We start from the raw sequence: 20,675 nt of genomic DNA, 5'->3' as shown, positions 1-20,675 counted from the left end.
TGCTACAAACACCATTTGTCTTTTACATTTATATTACACCAAAACTAAATAAATTAACCTTACCCAACATAATTTTTAACCCCACATAGTATTAGACTAAAATTGTTGAAAAACAAAAAATTGTTCAATCAGAAAATTTGAATTTAAATACACAACAATGAATAATGAATAATACGTATTTAAAAATTATAAAAAATAAAATAAATCTTTTTTTTTAACCACAAATAAAACTACTTGCATAAAAACAATAACTTTTTTCATCTTTTTCAACTAATAATACATATTGAAACTGTGTTTCTTTTTTTCAAAAAAATATTGTTTCATATTTCCATTATTTTATTTGTAGTTATATTTAGATTTTAACTACACATCATGATCTGGCCAAAGAAATGTTTGAATATTCGAGCTACATAACTTATTGTTTTTATTTATTACATTATTATTAATATTATACGTACCAAAAACCAGTGTGGAGGATATCCTGTAGTGATACATTTAATTCCAGTAGTCTGTAGCGCATAATTGACATAAGTTTCAGGATTAGTAACCAAGAAAAGAATTTTCATGAATTTGACGAATTTGGTTTTAACGAAACATGGTGTAACACACTGGACAGTTATACTATCTTTGTTGTACTCCGAAGCCAAGTCCTCGCTGGACTTATAAGCGAATGCCTTTGGTGTAAACATATAAATTTAATTTAAAAAATAACATTTCAAGTACGGGTTATTGTTTATATTGCCTAGAAATATTTTAATAAGTAATTTAGTCTTACTTTAGAAGCTCCGTGAACCGTGTGTAACGGAGACGATATAACTGATGATGCTGATGACACGTTTATGATGACACCCCGACGGCGCTTGACCATGCCAGGCAAGACTGTCCTACACGTGTTTACCACCGATACGATATTGCATTTTATGATATTGTCGTACAATGGATTTTTTTTTGTCAATTTCTAAAAAAAAAATGGGAAATTCATTCATCATTCCAACGTAATTAACCAATGCGCCAACATCCAAGTCGCGTAGTTCTTTTTCAATACGATCATATAAGTCAGAATTATTGTCTATGAAATCGGCTTCGATGATTTTTGTGTTCACACTGTACTTATTTCCTGAAATTCAAGCATTTTATTAATCAAATATTAGTAACGGCGAAAAAACAAATAAATTCGGTTGTCTATCATAAAATTAAATAGAGCAGTTAAATCTTCGCCTTACAATCTCAACTACATTTGGTTGGCCACCCTAGTTTTACACCTTCCATCTATTCAAATATTACTCAATTCCGTCCATCCATCTTTTCTTCGGTCTTTCTTTTTTTCCCTCTACATTTTCATCTACATAACACCTTTCGCTGCCTCTGCCACATCTCTTCTCATAACATAACCAACCATCTCAATCTATTCTCTCTCATTTTACCCACCTCATTTGTGCAACTCTTAGACTCCCTCTTATGTATTCATTTCTAATTCTATCCTTCCTAGTCACTCCAATCATCCATCTTATCATTCTCATCTCCACTGTACTCATTCTCTGTTCAGTTTTCTTGTCTACTGCCCAACATTCCGATCAAGATAACATTTATGGACTACCCTATGAAATTTACCTTTCAATTTTATAGACATCCTCTTGTCACACAAAATTAACTAGATCACATTAAATCGTGTACCGTAGAACTATAAATTATAAATAGTTCTTGATTGTCATAATGGACTATTGAATCTCTATAAGTGGTTCAATAAATAATCTTGCTTTTGACAATAGTAAATAATTATAACTTAATAAACAGCCAAATAATACAAACTACAACTTAGACATGTTATCAAGCTTGTACAAGGTATTTTGACACATTTGTGTTATGTTGTCTTAATACTATACATTTAATTAAATATTCCCATCCGTCTTGGTTGTAACTATACTTACTTATATCACTGGCCGTGCTCTCTAATTTGGACCTAGTTCTGCTGATAAGTACGACATCCATACCCTTACTGGCCAACTACAAATTATGAGTGAAAATATTTTAAATTATTTTATATTTATTTAATATTTGTTTCTTTAAATACTAAAAAAATGTCAATACGTGTATCTAATGAGTTGCTTTCAAAATAGTAAATTATTATTATAATTTATTTTTAACAAATTTAGCTGTTCGCATACCTGTTCTGCGTATTGTTTTCCAATTCCATCGGTAGAGCCCGTTATAACTATAACAAATAATGCATATTACTTGATTTTGATTTCACTGCGCTAACTTTTTAATGTTTATACTTTAATATACTAAATACCAACTAACTTAGTTCTATTTGGCTGACTTAATTATCTATAGTTTGATTAAACTTCATGAAGCATGATATTCTCTCCAAATGGAAAAAGTTAAATGAAGACTAAAATACTAATGTAGACAATTTAAATAATATGTAAAACATATTTTTTAATTTAGCACACATTAAAATAGTATGAAACCTGTCCAGTATTAAATATAATATAATAACAAAAATGGCACCAACTTATGAAAAAAACTCTATTCCTATTTTTAATTCAAAACGAAGTGCTACCAAGGCAACCGACGGATATAAGAATGTAAATTACTTATTTAATTATTTATTATAATTAAGTACTTTTAAAATATGACATTACCTGCCCATTGCCCTGTTTTCGTAAAATCAATATTTAAATGCAAGATCGGCGCAATAATTTCTTGGTATATGAATATCACTATAAATCTTGTTATTATAAAAAATAATATACAATAGAAGAAGTTTGTTACAAATTCCATGTTGTTCGTTGCTTGATTGACTCAATATTACTAACACCTAGTTGGTTTAAATCTATTGAAATATAAATTTTATTTTAATGTATACTGCTGCACATAGCTTAAAATTTACTATTATAATTATACCTAGTGAAAAATAATTGCAAGGTTATTAGATACCTTTCTAACGTTATTATATTAAAATAATTATTAGTGCAGATAATTATGCGAATTTGTATGTTTTTTACTTTGTGTAGAATTTACAATAGTGGATTATAAGCCAACTAATTAAAAAAATGTAGTCATGTTGTGTCACTGAATTAGTAATTAAAAAAACCAGTACAGTGAGGTCGGGGCATAGTGGGGACGGAGCATAGTTGGGTCGGGGCATAGTGGTGACGGGGAGGTCACAGGTTTACAGGAATTTTTAAATCTGAAAGTGATAAAATCACTTTCGAAAAAATGCTTCAATGCAAATCGGTAGTTAGTATTTTCAAGCCAGTACAGTTCAAACCAAGCACAGTATAAACCAGCAAAGTTAGAAAGTTTTAAATGAAGGTTCTGTATTTACAAATGAGCATCAAAGCGTTAATTTGAAAGTGATTTTATCCGAGAGGACTAGTACAGTAGAGTATTGGCTTAATGTAATCAAAGCAATGTGGAAACAGAGGGGTCACAGGTCTACAAGAATTATTATAAATAAAAGTGATAAAATTGAATAAAATCGCTTTCAAATAAACGCTTTGATGCTCATTTGTAAATACAGAACCTTCATTTGAAACTTTCTAACTTTGCTGGTTTATACTGTGCTTGGTTTGGACTGTACTGGCTTGAAAATACTAACTACCGATTTGCATCGAAGCGTTTTTTCGAAAGTGATTTTATCACTTTCAGATTTAAAAATTCCTGTAAACCTGTGACATCCCCGTCACCACTATGCCCTGACCCAACTATGCTCCGTCCCCACTATGCCCCGACCCCACTGTACTGGTTTTTTTTATTTGTGGCGCGTGTCGAGATGTGCACCTGTTTTAATGTTTTTTTATTTTTTTTTTTTATTTTTACTTTAAATATTATTTAGGAACCGATAATATCTTTTGAGTACGTATATTTTATAATGTAATTGTTGTATAGTTAAATAAGACTCCTTTTTTTATTTAGTGTATTTTATTTATAAGTGTGGTGTTTTTTTTTTATTTACAGAGGTGTAGTGTTTTTATATGTATATGTGTTTTTTAATATTTTGATGCTAATATTATCAGTATTATAATATTATAGTGTTATAATGTTCTCCTTGGCACTTGATAGTGTGGAGTTTGTGTATCTAATGTGGGATACATGTTATGATATGCGGTTTCAGTCAGCTTGACTGTACATTGTTCCAGTATAGGCTCTTGTGATTGTATATGTATTGTATTTAAAGTTAGTTCTTCTTTTGACTGTGAGAGTTCAGATTGTTTATTTACATTTTTATATAATTTATTATGGCTTTTATGCATGACTTATTGAGTGATGCCGTTAAATGCTCCAGCTAATACCTTGAAACTACATCCAAAAGTTTGGTATAATATTGTCATGTTTAAAGTGGTGTTTAGAGCTATAGTTATGATCTTTCCAATAAAAGATATGCCGAAAAGACCACTCGTAAGGTTACCAATAAAGACGAATATTCCCCAAATTTTCTCAAGTCTTTGTTCTATTATTTTTCCTATAGCTTCATGGTCTATGATGGTTTTTATTTTTAATCCTTGATTCATTGTGTTTAGACCAAGTGATTCTCTTGCAATAAAGTTTTGTGCAGCATTTATTTCTTGAGGAAAAAGCATGTGATTTTGAAACTTGTTTATTGTTTCTCTGGAGTATATTCCAGCGTTCATTAGATTTTCAGGGCTTTTGTGTGTCCATGTAAAAGATGTTTCTGGTTTCAAATTTTGTGGTGTCTTAATGTCTCTGTATTCAGGTGACAATGAAAACCATTCTTATTCAAGTTGGAAAGCTACTGGCAATAATTGGTTACAATCAACTTCTGTGCCATATCTTTGTAATACATGAGTTTTTGGGCTTAGGAATTTAGTGATATTGTTATGTGTTACCGGTAATTCATTAAAACATGCTTCTGATCTTGCTAAATCAACATTTGTTGGTTTACATTTAAGCAAGTATACAATTTCACCAGCTTTTATAGCAGAGTGTCCAACACCACCCATTAATTAAGCGAATTCGTTTAGATTGTATGTGGCTACGGATAATTTTTGCATTAATAATTTTCTTTCTAAATTACATTGTTTCATTATTAGGTCTTGATACATAGCCGTTACAGAAGAACCTAAGAAGCTCTCTATATAGACAAATTTTGTGTTAATGTAAGCAAATAAATCGGTTGAGTATGCGGATATGGGTTTAACTTTGAAGTATGACATGTATAAAGGATTTTCTAAAATTAATAGGCGTGGGTGTTCCGTTTCAATGACTTCCTTTCCACATGCAAAAGCTTTGCCAATCTTTCTAAGAGTAAAGGCAATTTTATCAGTTTCAACCAGGTATGTTATTGATGTTTTAGATTGATCAGGATTGTTTGACGTGATTCTTGATGCTGCTCCTTCGCAGATTACATCAAAATCATCTTTATCACATCGATGTGGTGTATTGGAGTCCCAAAATATAACACCTTTTATGAATCAATTCCGTATTGGTCAGATAATTTTAATCTTGTGCCAGTTGGTAGTATTATTATGTCATTTTTATAGTTAGCTATGGCTGAGCCTTCTGATAGTGTAACTTGATATCTTGCTTGGACAACAACTTTTTCCCATGCTTGGTTTTCAGTGTTGTAGTTAGCTCCAGAACATGAACCATCGTCTGATAATTTGCCAGCTATTACTGAGTGAGTGTATTTTGTGTTGTTTATTTTCAGATTAGTGATTAGTTGGTTGTTTGGAAGTGGATAAGTTAATTTGTCATGAATATCTCTACATTGATTTCTTGTGAGATCAATAATATCTGCAGAGTATCCTCCATTAACCATTTGCGCATCAGAGAAGGTTGCACATTTCATAATTAAATATTCTACTTTTATCAAGCAACTTTTATACATTATTTTTTGTACTTCAGTTTTTTGTAATAACTTGATTAATGGTATAGTCTCTACTTTTGCTGGAATGGGTGTTGTACAATAGTCAACTTCAAGTGTGTTAAAAGATGTGATATTTATTGATGGGCTATTACAATCATATGTGATAAACCCGTGTGTTGTATATATTGTTAATATTAGTATGAATATGAATGTCATTGTAATTGTTCGATTAGTTGATTAACTAATTATCATACCATTTGATGTTGAAATATGCTGTTTTTCCATTTTTTTTTTTATTTGCAAATGACAGATTTGGGGATTTTTGCTTTTATTCCTTAAATATAAATGAAATATGTTATATATTTTATATTTTAATAATTGAATATTTGATTTAGATGTTTGATAGTTTGATTTTGGTTTTTTGTCTTATTGTTTTGACTTATTAAGGTAATGGAGTGTTTGATTAATTATTTAAATTAATTTAGAAGAATAGGTGTTCTACTGTGTTATTTAAGTATGATTCTAATTTGTCTAATCCTATTCTATTGATTAAGTGTTTAAAAATACAGTGTGTCATTGTAGTATCAATTTCTGGAAAGTGAGATGGACCAATATTTATATGTTGGTTACAAATCATGCTGTGAGCTTCTTTTAAGTTGAGTAATCGTCCTGATTTGTTAAAGTGTCCTATTGTTGTGTAAGTTATTATCTTTTTTGTGGTCATATCTTTTAGTATGAGATCAAAAATGCCATTGTTTTTTGTGTCATATACTGTTATTTCTAGGTATTTGTGAATAATACCTAATGATTGTAGAATTGTCTTGTCCATGTGGCCATTCCTTAATACTATTATAGGTGTATGAGTGCTACTATATATATAATTTTTTATGTGTTCAGCATTTAGTGTTTCGTAGTCCGTTGTAATTGCTATGTTTAGTTGTTCAGTGAATGCTTTTATTCTGTCTTGGGGTATGTGTTTTGACATATGTTTTAATAATGGAACTATTTGTTTAAAAGGTAGACGTGATGGCTGTGATTTTAATATTAATGGTTTGCCTCTTAATTTGCCTATTTTGTGTTGTGAAAGTGCTAATTGTACTGCTCCGGATACTAATACAAGTTCCTTTGATGGGAGATTTCCAAATTCAAAATCAAATATAAAGTATTCATATTTTGATTCAGTCATTGTTCTTGGATGTGTTATTGTTTCTATTGTTCGTGTTTTTTTTTTTTTTTGAAAATTATATTTATGTGAGTGATTTGTGTAGTTGATGTAATTTTTTTTTTATTGTTATGAATCTGATATACAGTGATGTTGTGATAGTTTAAACTAATGTTTCTCTAATCGATGAATTAGTAAGTTCAGAATACATTGGAGCACACGTAAGAAGTTGCTCTTCGGTCAACCTTATAATAAGGTTTTGGAGGTCAGTTAGTTTATGTATAATAATTGTTTCTGGTGTTGGTAAGTTTAAATCTTTATTTATTTGGGAGATACAAAATCATTGAGTTGTTAAAAATTGAATTATAGTTAATCTTTTGTGATTAGAATATTCCCAGGTTATGCTTGTGATAAATTCAATTATATCATAATGATTGTGGAATAGAGTATTTTCATAAATTTTTATAGTTCTTTTTAAGACAAATTTTACTGCTTTTATAAATTGTTTTTTAGAGGGTTTGGTCATTTAAGTGTTTAATTATTAAATACTTTTATGGTAGTATGGAATTTATTTATTTGTTTAATCGAGAGTTGCTTCTATTTCTATGTTGCCAAAAATGATAATTTTTGTGGAATGTATTTGTATATTTGTTGTATTGTATGAGATAATATGAAATCTAATGCGAGTGTGAGTCTATGAATTATTATTCTCTCTGTGATTGGAGATGTTAGACTATCTTGTAAGTATTGAATAATGAATCTGTAAAGAATTATTGTATGTGTTTGTTTAATGTTATTTTTGAGATATTTCATAAAGTATTCGCAATAATGTCTAGTGTTTTAAAAAAAATTGTGGAAAGTTCGATTTTCGTATTTAATTATTATTTGTTTTGTCAATTCTTTGATTATAAATAAAAAATCTTGTTTAGAGGGATATGACATTTAAAATAATTTCAATGTTTTAGTGTTTGTGTTTAAATATATTTTTTTAACAATAATATAATTTGGAAAGAAGAATTATTATGAGTTTAGCAGCGGCTAATTCAAATATGATGTGGTTTGGAAACGAGTTTTTAGTTGGGCGCCAAATTGTCGTAATAAGAATGGTGGCTAAAAGTAGGGATAGGAGGGGTAATTTGTGATGTCTTTAATGAAATTACTTTTAATATATGTATGTGTGCTTTTAAATGTGTCCTACTTTTTCCATATCCTATTACTACAATAGTATGCTGGTGTTAATAAGCTTTCACGTACCTTATGGCTCAGCTATAGAGTGGAAATGCGTTGTCTCGCTGTCCTCCGTTGTTCTTCGTTGTTCCTTTGTTGTCTGTAGTGACTGAAAATAGAAGTCCCGTATGACACGCACTTATCGAACTCGTTATTTTCTAATAGATACCGAAAGTTTTACTTAATAACACGCGTACTACTAGGTGTAATGTATTAATGATCCGCTCATAGTGTATTCCTGTTCGTCCAAATGAAGTTACCCTTTTCAGATATACTTTTAAGCGTCTTTAACTTGGTGATCCTCTAGCATGCTACGTGATAACTAGTCGGAGGACTACACAAGTTCGTTTAGAAGATCAGACTACTGGGCTGCGATATTTAGAAGCAACAGACCTTAAGGGTCCATATTTAACCTCACTAAACAGCCGCTACTCTAGTTGTCTTCCCTTAGCTAAACACTAATTAATTAACTACTTAACTACTTAAGTTTTCCAATTGCTGACGAGAACATCCAAATTCCAAGTGAATAATTTAATTCAAAGGAATTGGATCCCTAGAGCTGCTTTACGCTTCTCGAGAGAATTAAATGAACCAGGTCAGTCTCTCGGACTATGTTAAGATAGCTAAATTAATAGATGAATTATTAAATAAAACAAATAAATAAACACAATGTTTTGTTGTGCATAGGACTTGGAACATACACTGAGTCAAAACCATAAACAATTACGAAAAGAATCGGTTAACTACGCACACCCTGCCTTTACAATTAAATAATTGATAAGTTGCAGACGATTGTAGCTAAACGACTGAGCGGCGACAAGCCCGTCGTATTGTCTTATATAGGGAGTAAATGCGTCATTAGCAGGGGGGTGAGGTATGAAATGTTTCCTAGGATAATCATCCAAGCGTACAATTATATGGTATGAGTCAGCATATGGTATGTGTCCTGTTTATTTTAGTATATCCTTTAATACTTTTATAAAATACTGTATTTGAAATAATATATAAATAATTGTGTGTGATATTATTATTTGTGCATATAATTGATCTTATATAATTGACATTTTTGATTAGTGCAGATATTGAATTTAGTGCATATAATCTTATCATATATAGAGGTTTTTTTAGTGCATATAATTTCATGTATTGTGTGTTATGTATTATGTATTATCATATTACATGTAAATGATTCAATGAATACAATATAATCATTACACTACGTTTGAACGAATTTTGTTTCACAAAGGTAAACCATAGCAGACATTTTGCCGACTTACCTCTAGACATTTTTATCTGTTTTCAACTCATAAAGTTAAGCGGGATGACACCACATTTGCCAAAGACCATTTTCCATTGTACACGTCCCTTATTAAATCTTTTTCAAAAAAATTTTACTTACACTTAATTTTAAATCTGTTGTAAATAAAATGCTGTAAGTCAATTAAAGAGACACGTGCGACACAATAGTATGTAAAAGCTTTAATGATAAGTTTTTTAAAAACCTGTTGCAGTATTCGCTTATCTACAAAAATAGTGTTGATATTTTACCGTTATGTGCATTTATGGCGATAATTAATTTTACACGTGCACATTAAAATATTGTCATTCTAATCTTGATGTGTTTATGATTGGAATTATTGGCTATTTTTAACCCAATAACAAACATTACCAAAAAGTACACCAAAAATTGTGTGAGTATGCCATTTCAGAGTTAATTTAACTTGCCAAAGTCTAATAAAAATAATCGTTCTACTCGTTAAAATGTTTACAAGTACAAAATAAAAAAAAAATAGTGATATATGTTTTTTTGTACATTTATTATACTGTTCATGAAAACTTGTAATCCTAAATTAGGTGTTTTTCGATAAAAAACAAATAGCCACTGTGTATTTTACACGTTACATCATCAGATATTTTCTATAACTTGTTTATATTGCAAAGTTAATGATACAATTTTTGGGTTTATAATAATTGTAGCCTCAACACAATCATACGAATTTCTTGGTGTTTAACTATTAATTAATCCAATAATAGCATTTAGTACTTATGCTTGAAAAAACTATAAGATATATTCGTTTATGAATTCCAAAGACATCTTTTTGTTGTCTTGAACAGCAATGTTTTCCGTTGTGCTATCAGAAATTAGAAGTACCTACACAAAATAACTATTGTTTTTATAAAGAATGAAAAGACGCAATAATGGTTAAGGAAAATGAAGAAATAAAATCGTGGGAAGAGATAGAAGAGGAATAGTGGAGAGTCTGGTATTAAAATATTCACAATAACATAACATAATTTTCAATACAACAATGTCGAATAATGATATAATATTTTTGGCATTTTCATGTCTTAGCTCTGGCACAACCCCGAAAAAAAGCGTTCCTTACAAAAGCGTATCTGATAAGAGATTAGAGATGAGGGATGTGGTTGGGGTTGGGGTGGGAATTAGCTTGGAGATAGAGGATGAGAGATACGGTAAAAGATAGGGGGTAGATGATTGGTGGTAAGGGTAGGGGTAAGAGTTGCGCCACTGACTCTTTTTTAATATATATAGGGTCTAATATATATGTACAAACTATCGAACCTGTTTAATGTTTTTATAGGAAAGCAAGTAAAAGGAAATCAAGTATAGGAGTTCAGAGCTATTAGCTTCATTATATGACAGTAACTGTTAGATATATGCTTATAAGCTATATTTTATAGCAGGTGACTTTATACAACTTTTATGGCACAAAAACTATTAATTGTTATTTTGTGTAATTAATATGCGAAAGTAGTGTAGATTTGGCGGAGAAAAAAAAATCTATTTTTGAAGTTGATTTAAGACATTCAATTATTATAGTTCTGGAATAATTGTGATTGCTCCCTAATATGCTCTAAGCTTTAAGTATATTAATATATATCATATATTACATTTTGATAATTAAGCGCTGACTTATATTATATTAAATTAGTTTTTAAGCAAAGCATATTTGTTTTGAAAATAAGTGGGATTAATTGATCTTTTTCCTTAAAAGTGGCTGAACATTTTTCTTTATTTGTTTTTTTCCTAACCGAGGTTTAGGAATTAAAATTAGACTTAAAGTAGATATAACCAAGGTATACTGTACATTGTAAATCTATTACAAGTATAAATGGTTAAATATATTGTATTCGAACAGAAAAATTATTTGCAGGGACAACAAATACTGCGTAAAATCGAAAACAACAATTCGCATTAAGTTAAAAAACTAATAGTACCGACCTATATGGAACAAAAAAAAATAAGTTATTTTTCAGTGAAATATTTTCGCGTATGAAAAATTTGTACAAATAAGAACGGTTACAACGAAAAAATATAATAGAATATACAAAAACAATTTCGTTTCGACAGAAAATGAATAGATTTTCTATTGAAACGCTCGATAAAATATCTGTTTATATTTTATATTGCCAATTGAGAACAATTTATAAAACGACCGATTAAGTTAGGTAAGAGGTTGATGCAATGGCTGGAATTATTATTATACTTGCTGAAATTCGGAAAAGAACATACTATGCAAACGCCTTTATACGATATTCATATGTATATGTATATATGAATGTTTTTATACTGAAGATTACTTAAGTATTGACACATTTCCTAGCATAGGTACAATACATAGTATAGCTGTTTATACTCATACACATTTTAAAGCGGGTAACGTCGTGTTGGTAAATTGTTCAATCTATTCGAAATCGGTTTTGAAAACTATTACTGTGAAATTCAAATACAAATTGAGTTCAAAACCCTGTTTGAAAACATAGGTTAGATACATCATCGAAGGCGATTTTTCCCATACAAATCCATAGGTGTAATTGAGGGAGGGAGAGCCAATTTCTAGAATACCCTCCCTAGTAGTTCAAATGCTACATAAAAAAATGTACCGTTATTTCTATAAACTGAAAATTATTTTAAAAAAATGTTTTACTTCTTAGCGATTTTCGTATGTCACAAAAAAGGGTTATGATACAAATAGATATTTTGAAGTGAAAATAATATATTGACAATCTTGATTGAACGTGTATTGGGAACAGCATGCTTACTTATTAGATACTGAAGAAAATGCTCTTAAGTCACAATTTATGGTAGCCAAAAACTGTTGTAAACATTATAAGTTTGACTCCAGTGAATAGATTTTGACCCATCTTATGAAGGGTTGAAGTGACCTGTTTGTTGAACATTTCAGACCTAAAAGCCTGACCTAATTACACCAACTCAGGATGGTTAGATTTAAATTCTGAAAAAATATTTGAATTATTCGGCCACATTTTTAGCTAAATGTAGAAATCGACTAATGATATTTCATTTATAATAGTGTTTAAATTCTATTTTATTTGCTCAAATTTGTCTTTGTGATGTAAATGAAACAGTTATCCAACAATCGACTTCCATGATATAACATGCATTCAATACCTTTAAGGTAGTCGTTGAGCAATTGATATTTCCCAATTTGTATAAAATGCCTAATTTTGCATGTATGTTATATCACAATATTTGTATAATCCACATTATTATCCAAACATTTATATTAGTTTATAAATATTCCATAAGAGATGAAATGTATTCTGTAAGTATTAAAATATAATTTTTTTATATACATTTATAAAACTAAATTTGGAATACTGACAGTTGCCCTACAATTTGAATTACTCAAATAAAAAAAGCATGGACCCAAATATAAAAATAATAATCAAAACCGTTTTAACGTTTGAGACTTCAAATATTATAACTAGGTCGATGATAAAAGATGTTGTTTTTGTTTTCGAATATTTTCTTATTTAGGACATGGGTGTATGACTGTAACTGTTTAAACAAGCATACAAAACAACAAATCAAAACAAGTAGTCTTCTTATTTTGAATACATAATACAACTTAAAACGTGTTTTCAATACGTTTTCCCGTTTAAGAAAGTAAATATACAATTATTTAGAAAAATAATGATAAAGGTTTTAAATTTTAAATACAAAAATAATAGTATATTATAAATGTATTTACAATTTTCTCATTTCTGTAAATTCTGCCTAAAGGTATACAACACATTTGTGTCTATATCGAGAATGATTAACATAATAAAATTCCAAGATATTTTATTTACTAACGCATTTAATAGTATGCAAAATCTGAGTACATCTACACCATAAAGGAGCTTTTAAAAGTGTATTATAATGACTCATATTTTTTTCATACCGATACGAATTTAAGGTAAATAAAACGCAAAAAAAATATTACTAGCCGTGTAATGTTAACGCATTTATAACGTACAACGAAAATTCAGAGCATAAAATAAAACCTTACATATTATGGTTTGGAAACCCAAATTTGCGACTCAAAGAGCAATCCAGTGATCACAGATAAAAATCGAATATCGATAAGAGCATTGTACCTAATAACAATAATTATGTGCTTGAAAATGAATGTTTAGTCTAAGGGTGGATATGATTAGGGTTACATTTGTTATATTTTTGTTCTAAATGCATTTACTTTTTGTAATCTCTGGTGGAACCAGTTGACATTGACCATTTAATAAAAAATTTCAATTAAACAATTTTTAGTCGTTGGGTAAAACTTCTCTTCTACATTGGAATCTATACAATAAGAGCGACTAAATAATTGAATGCTCTCAGTTTGTTAGTTGTACATTCACTGATTACATGCTTAACATACTACAATACATTTAAATGGCAATTACACATTAAAGGGCTTGCTTCCACAAGAAGTTGAACAAAAGTAAAACAGAAAGCAGAGTTTAAACATTATGTTATCTTTATACATTAGTCACAAATATAAAATATGTTTATTTATTATCCACAAATTACAAAGCAATAAATATTTACAATATGCGTTATATTTTTGCAAGCTTTTGAGGAGCTATACTCATCGAATAATATGTGATCATACTTTAAACTTTTTGTGAAGTGCGATTCAATATTTAATATAGCGATACTGTTTATTTAATGCACTAAATGATCGCTCTGAAGAGTAGTTTGATAAGGGACAACATAGATACATTTTCAGAGCAATATTTACATAAGGGTTTGAAGGGTCTTCAAATCCTTCATTTTTAATTTTTAGACACATCTCAATAATTGATTCACTATCAGGAGATAGGCTATGTACAAATCTGATGGCGCCTCTAAAAAATTGGCACCCAGAGCGATCGCCCCCCCCCCCCATTTAAAAACTTCACTGTCGTCTCTCTATATAAATGTATTGCTATAATAACCCATATATCGTTGTTAACAATATAAAAAATATTTTCATTGCCTATTTACTCACTCACATATAGAAACCTAGAAATTGACTACGGCCAAAGTGCAATTTTTCCCTTTTTTTGGGGGTTTTCCTTAAAAAAAATAAGTTTGATCACAGATTTTTTTAAGAAAATTGTATATGGTATAGTTCCGTTCTAGATAATATACCTTAGGTCTAATTTCCCCGACCTAAATCCCTAAAACTTGTTTCCAAAAGTGAAATAAAGAAAAAAATTCTAGCTTTTCTATTGGAAACGGTTTAAATTCCACACAAATTTGGAATTAGTTTCACTTGGTAGTTGTTAAATGTTAAAATTGCGCTAACCAAATTTTTTAAAACTTTCAGCCTTTTTCCCAGGAGGAGGGAGGGTTGTTGAAATTTCGGAGTTTTCCTTGTGCGATTTTGTTGATGAAACTTTTTATTTAGATAATGCTAAGGTTATAAGAAATCGAAAATATTTTCGAAAAACATACACTTGTGCACACATGAGAATGTTTTAGTCATTATTTTTGCCATCGATACATTTTCATACATTTTAAGCAGAAAAATACGTCGATCGAACGACAAAAACAATATATAAAATTGTTATGTTAGAGTTTCTCATTTTTTTTTTGTGCACACCCAAGTGTTATTTTTTACTTCGAAAATTCGAAGGTCATAGCAAATCGTCTAAAATTGCAAATGTAATCGAATCGAGTATACTAAACTTAAATATGGCTATCCGCGGATATTCTCAAAGGAAAAATCCATTACAACTTGGGTCGGGACTCGAGCTGGGCCGAGCTGATTGAATGTGATAAATTCACTTTTTAAAAAATTAATTAAAACCTTTAACTGGTACTTGAGCACTGGAATCTTACTGGAGCCACTCTAAAGAGAGGAGTATCCATAAAAATATTGGAATGATTTGATAATATAATTTTTTTTAAGATAAGATCCTAAAAACCCAAAAAATTACTTGCATCCCGCTGCAAGGGGGTGGAAAGCGGGTCTAACTTAAATTTAAGCCTCAATTAAATATTCCCCTCTAGAAATTTCAACTCGATTCGACCATTTTTCTCGAAATTATAGTAAAAGTTAAAACTTAAAAACTAGTGTGGTATTTATTTTAATTTTAACTGTAAAGAAGTGAAATTTTTCAATTTTTACTCCCTTAAAGTTGCCAACTAGATAACATTTACAATTTATAGAGTTGCTACTCGAAGGAATTGATCCAGTATTGAAAAAGTTACAATGCATATACAGACACAAGAAAAACCTACATCATAATGCAAATATATTTCAGATACCAGTTGTTGACCCTTACTCATTGCAATCTATAAACTTACAACAATAAAAACGAAATACCACCCTAAATTCGAAGGAAAGACAACTTTTTTTTTTAACTAGTGAAAACTGGACTATAGCTATAACCTCAAAAGTCTTTTTATATGCTTCTAATCGCCAGTAGTTAGAACCACATGTCTTAAAAATGTACTAAGTAATGCTTAATTTTAAAAAAAATAGTCCAATTTGTGGTGTTACTTAAATAGATAATGAAGTATACAATTGCGACTAGCCAAAAAATACTTGTTTTTACCGAGATGTACACACTTTTCTTGTGCAGGCAGAAGAAACAAATTTTTTGAACCTGTCTAAAAATTATATTCATATTTATCAGACAATAACTGGATATTTATTACTGTAATTATTTTCTGCGAGTTTCTGGAAAAACGGAAGGAATTTAAATTAAAATTTTGAAAATAAAAAAAAAACAATAATTAGTATCATTTTGTCCTAAATTTTGTTTTTCGCGGTTTGATAATCAAACAAACCAAAATATACTGTTACTTTTAAAATGTCCTTAGTGTTTAAAAAATGTACTTAAATAGCAACAATTGTGATAAAAATTAATTAGGATTAGAGGAAAGAAAACCGGAAGAACTTAAAACAATAGCATTATTGCAGTCACCAAAGTTCATTCACAGTGCAAACTAATCACAAAAACAATTTCTGGTTGATAAAATCACTTTTGGAAAAAATGCATAAAACTGTTAATGTGATATTACCGCCGATAGTACATTTTATATATTAAAAATATATATGTAGGTATTAATAAAAGCACTTTAAAGACATTGCACTTAAAATTAACCTATAACTATTGCATATAATTAGTAGGAATCATGTTGCACCCTCGGAGCAAGACTGCCAAAACTCAAGTTCTGAGGAAATACAACTTAAAGATTGAACCTGCTGCCAAATGGTTAATTTTAACTTTGAAAGCTTTAATTTTAATACTTTTTAATTATTTGCTTGTTACCCGGTGCTTGTTATTTTAATTTCAAGCTACTTAGTTAAATCACAGCCAGACACCACAATTTGAGGTTACGGCTATTTAACAATAGGTTTTAATAAACCAAACTGCCAAATTTGTTTGTTGTGCCAGTTAACCATTTTAAATATTTTATAAGCCGTAATGAGAAATGTGGCAATTTTGTTTTTCTTTTTAGATTATTAATATATTGCAACAAGATAAAATGTGACAGTTTGTTATTATTTCACCATTGTCATCTGGTTAAGAATTATTATCAAGTTGAAAGTTAAAACGCCTCAAATCGAAATGAGAGAGTCTTGATTTATTATGCTTAAGTATAAAAAACTGTAGCAGTATTATCCTTCTTTTTTAACCGAAAAAACCAAGAAATTTATTACAGAAACGTTGGTTGGGTTAAACGTCAATTCATGTCTGGCCGGACACGAGGGCATTTTTTTCATCTACCTATTAAATTATGATAAAGACAATTTTGATCTGATATACCATTACATAAAAAAAGGAAATGTAGATACTAAATTTTACAATTTGCACGCCAGGAACTAAAAGAACTTTTTAGACCCTTAGGAAAAGTTTTATGCCTTGCCGGTCGTTATTTTGTTAAATTCGTTTCTTATGACTACATTTTGCACATCGATAAAGAAAACAAAATGATAAATCGTTGTAAAGCAAACACCCAATATAATTACACATATACCTTCGAGTATATTACAAAAACATGTTATTCTACTATTTTTGATAAATCAAAATACACTAGAAAAATGTATTGATTCATTAAAGACAGGACACTAGTTTTCTCTTAAAATAATAGCATTTTTGTAGCTTTTATAATAATTGGAGACACTTAAGTTGGTGTTATCTTACAATATTACAAAACTATTGCTAAACATTTACCTTTTCTATTTTTTTTTCACAGCTCAGTATTTTTACAGAAGCGTAGTGCCAGCAGAAAAAATAATATTTCACTCCACCCTTCCTCCCGTCCTAAATTTTAATGTTTAATAACTCCCAAAGTAATTAGCCAAAACTGGTATACTATTCAGAAAATAATTCTCAGTTTAAATAGCACCTAAATTAAATATGTACACAAGTTACTATTTAAGTTTTTAAAAATTGATAGGCTTATGGAAAATAATTTTAAAAAAAGTTTAATGTTTAGTATTTTTATAAAATTGTAAAATATGATGACCAAAAATGTTTTCATAATAGAAATACTACAAAATTGCAATTATTTTAAAGCGTAGGGGTTCCATTCTAGGCCATTACGAACCGATAAGTCATTAATGATAAGACCATTGCATAGGTGTATAAATTATTTTAATAATTGTTAGAGAGCGAGGATTTCGCACATTGGCGCATGTGTTTCAAAAGTTACACCGAGTTCAAAAGTAAAAAAAGATTTTCATGTACGATTTTCTATGAAAGTATTATTTATCGAATTCCCGCCTAAGCATTAACTCAAAAACACAATTTTTTTATAATAGAAAAACACTTGGGTTCTACGATGTGCGTTCCCATTTCCACTGTTTACATAAATTGAAATAAACGAATCGACAAATTCAAGGTCCTAAGAAATTCAGGGCCAACGCGACTTATTGACGATTTCCTAGAATAATAAATTTAGACATTTATGTTAATCTATTTTTTTTGTTTTTTAGTAAAATAAAATTTAATTGGACTTTGAAGACATTTCTAAGCACATTAAACAAAAAAAAAACAACTATATCAACAAATTTTGCGCCAAATTTGTATTTATTTACAAAAAAACAAATGTAAAAACAACATTTGTTTTTTCTTAATTAAACACTTTTCATCTCGTGAACTTGTTTGTCCTGAAGCGATTACGCGTCACAAAAAACTAGGCTGGACTTGTACTATATAATTATAAACAATGTTTATCAACAATAGTTCATAATACTCAACAACTGTTTTGCAGGCGACGATAGGTATTGATATATCAATAAAACAGAATTATGCAAGATGGATAATTCAATACAATTCATTTTATAGTTTGTAACACAAACAAATCAATATCGTTCATCTCTTCTCTTTGAATATCGAGAAAACACCCAAAAAATGTACAAATTGTGTATTTTAATACTACGGCATGGTTCATTCTATTTTTGAAATAATCAAACTATTTCCAAATTAGTAAGCAAACTTCTTAAAATCCTACCGATATATTATTTTAGAAAACCCAAATAATATGAAAAACCTTTTACCCAGAAGAGTTGAAAACTTTTTCTACATTTTTCTTTTTCGAGCATAGATTTGGGACTCAAAGTCTGAAAATAAGACTAAAAGTATATCTAATGAGGGACTTAGTTAAAATTAAAAAAAAAATGCGATAATGTTTTAATGGTTTTGCTTAGGTTAAGTTTGACTTTAAGCTTAAAACTGAAAGATATTTTATAGGAAAAATATTGTGTAAGCTAATAATGAAAAATACAGATAGAGTGTGTTATTTTTATGGTTCATGGTTTAAATATTAATTTCTTTACTAATAACAAAATATAAGGATGGTTTTTTTTCGATCTTAGCTCTATAATAAATAAAAAGGTTCGAAAATATGTAATAGGTGTACAGTTTAGACTGTATAATTCAATCCAAGCAATTGTGGTCCTAAATTTAAGATAAGATAAACGTTTATGCTAAAGATATGTTTTATACAAATCTTAAACCATAAATCGTTGAATTCAGATGTATTATTATTGATTATGAATATTTTTTTGCGCTCCAGTACCCACCGTGATAAATTTAACGTTTTAAAGAATTGTTAAAGTTTGCCACGGTTATTTCGTTTAAGAGTAGAATATACAATTTTTCAACTGTGCGTAATTACACTAGTAAAGCGCAAGAAATCAAATAGTAATTCTTATTTTTGCGGTACGTTTCAAATCGTATTTACATTTAAAAATAATTAACCGCTATAACAAACATGCGTATGCGTGTGTGAAATTCGCTATAAAACACCAAAATATATTAGACGAGTGTCACATTTTTTTGGTCTTACTTATTTGAAAGAGTAGATAAGTCATACTTTACAGCAACATGCACTTCAAGATCGTTGTTTTCCTATGTTCAATAATATGTATCCAACAAACATTGACAACATTGTCAGAATTTTCTGAAAAGGTAGGTATCTATTTTTTTTTTAAATTAAAGCTATTATATATTTAGGTTTATGTTTAAAATATATATTTAAACATTTTCACGATTTAAATATGGAAACATTTTTTTTTTGCTGTTTTCGTTAAATATGAGTAATCTTTAAAATTACATTTCAGAGTTTAGAAAATTTGTATCGGGATATTGTTAATGCAAATCCAGGTCAACCAGTAACACAAGATTTGACAAAACGCTATATGTATTCACAAAGTTATTCAACATCATATACCGAGACTATAACTCAATATTTAGAAGGTATGTTGAAAAATCTCTATTGGCGTAAATAATGGTGGGGGCTAAGGAAGGTTAAACATTTTAAAAACTCTAGCGGGACTAGTTAATAATATTCTGAACAATAGACGGATTTAATATTTATGTAGTATAACTGTAGAAATAATTCCTTAAAAACTAAGCAATGACACTATCTAAGAACCAAGAGTCGTACTTTGGCTTCCTCGGGAGTTGCGGTCTTTATTGCAATACACTTATTGTTATAGAACACTTAGTTTTAATTACCTTTAGCTAACGAAATAATATTTTAATATTTAATAGAAAAACAATATCATTAATAAATAAATTAAATAATAATGGGAGAGATGATCTCTTTGTGGGACTCCTGAAATTACCGAGATTTAAATTGAAACACAATTTTTATATTTAAAAAAATTAACATCTATGACTTTGTAAAGAATTGGTCAG

The 20,675-nt window shown here is 29.3% G+C and overlaps 1 protein-coding gene across 1 annotated transcript; it reads right to left on the bottom strand.

The window, feature by feature from the left end:
• Positions 1-747: 747 nt before the first annotated feature.
• On the bottom strand, positions 748-2,816 carry LOC126845537 (very-long-chain 3-oxoacyl-CoA reductase-B-like). Its single transcript, XM_050584199.1, has 4 exons — positions 2,646-2,816; positions 2,166-2,212; positions 1,929-2,004; positions 748-1,117 (listed from the first exon to the last, which is right to left on the bottom strand). Exons 1-4 carry the CDS (start codon positions 2,782-2,784, stop codon positions 885-887), a joined length of 495 nt encoding a protein of 164 aa, XP_050440156.1. The 5' UTR covers positions 2,785-2,816; the 3' UTR covers positions 748-884.
• Positions 2,817-20,675: the final 17,859 nt, after the last annotated feature.

This window comes from Adelges cooleyi, unplaced genomic scaffold (genome assembly GCF_023614345.1).
Source record: "Adelges cooleyi isolate 19-005CV unplaced genomic scaffold, UGA_ACOO_1.1 ACOO_flye_CR_arks_rails_tigmint_CR_PRNA_797, whole genome shotgun sequence".
In the NCBI taxonomy this organism is placed as follows: Eukaryota; Metazoa; Arthropoda; class Insecta; order Hemiptera; family Adelgidae; genus Adelges; species Adelges cooleyi.
Note: the sequence above shows the minus strand (reverse complement) of the source record. Positions and strands in the feature narration are given on the sequence as shown.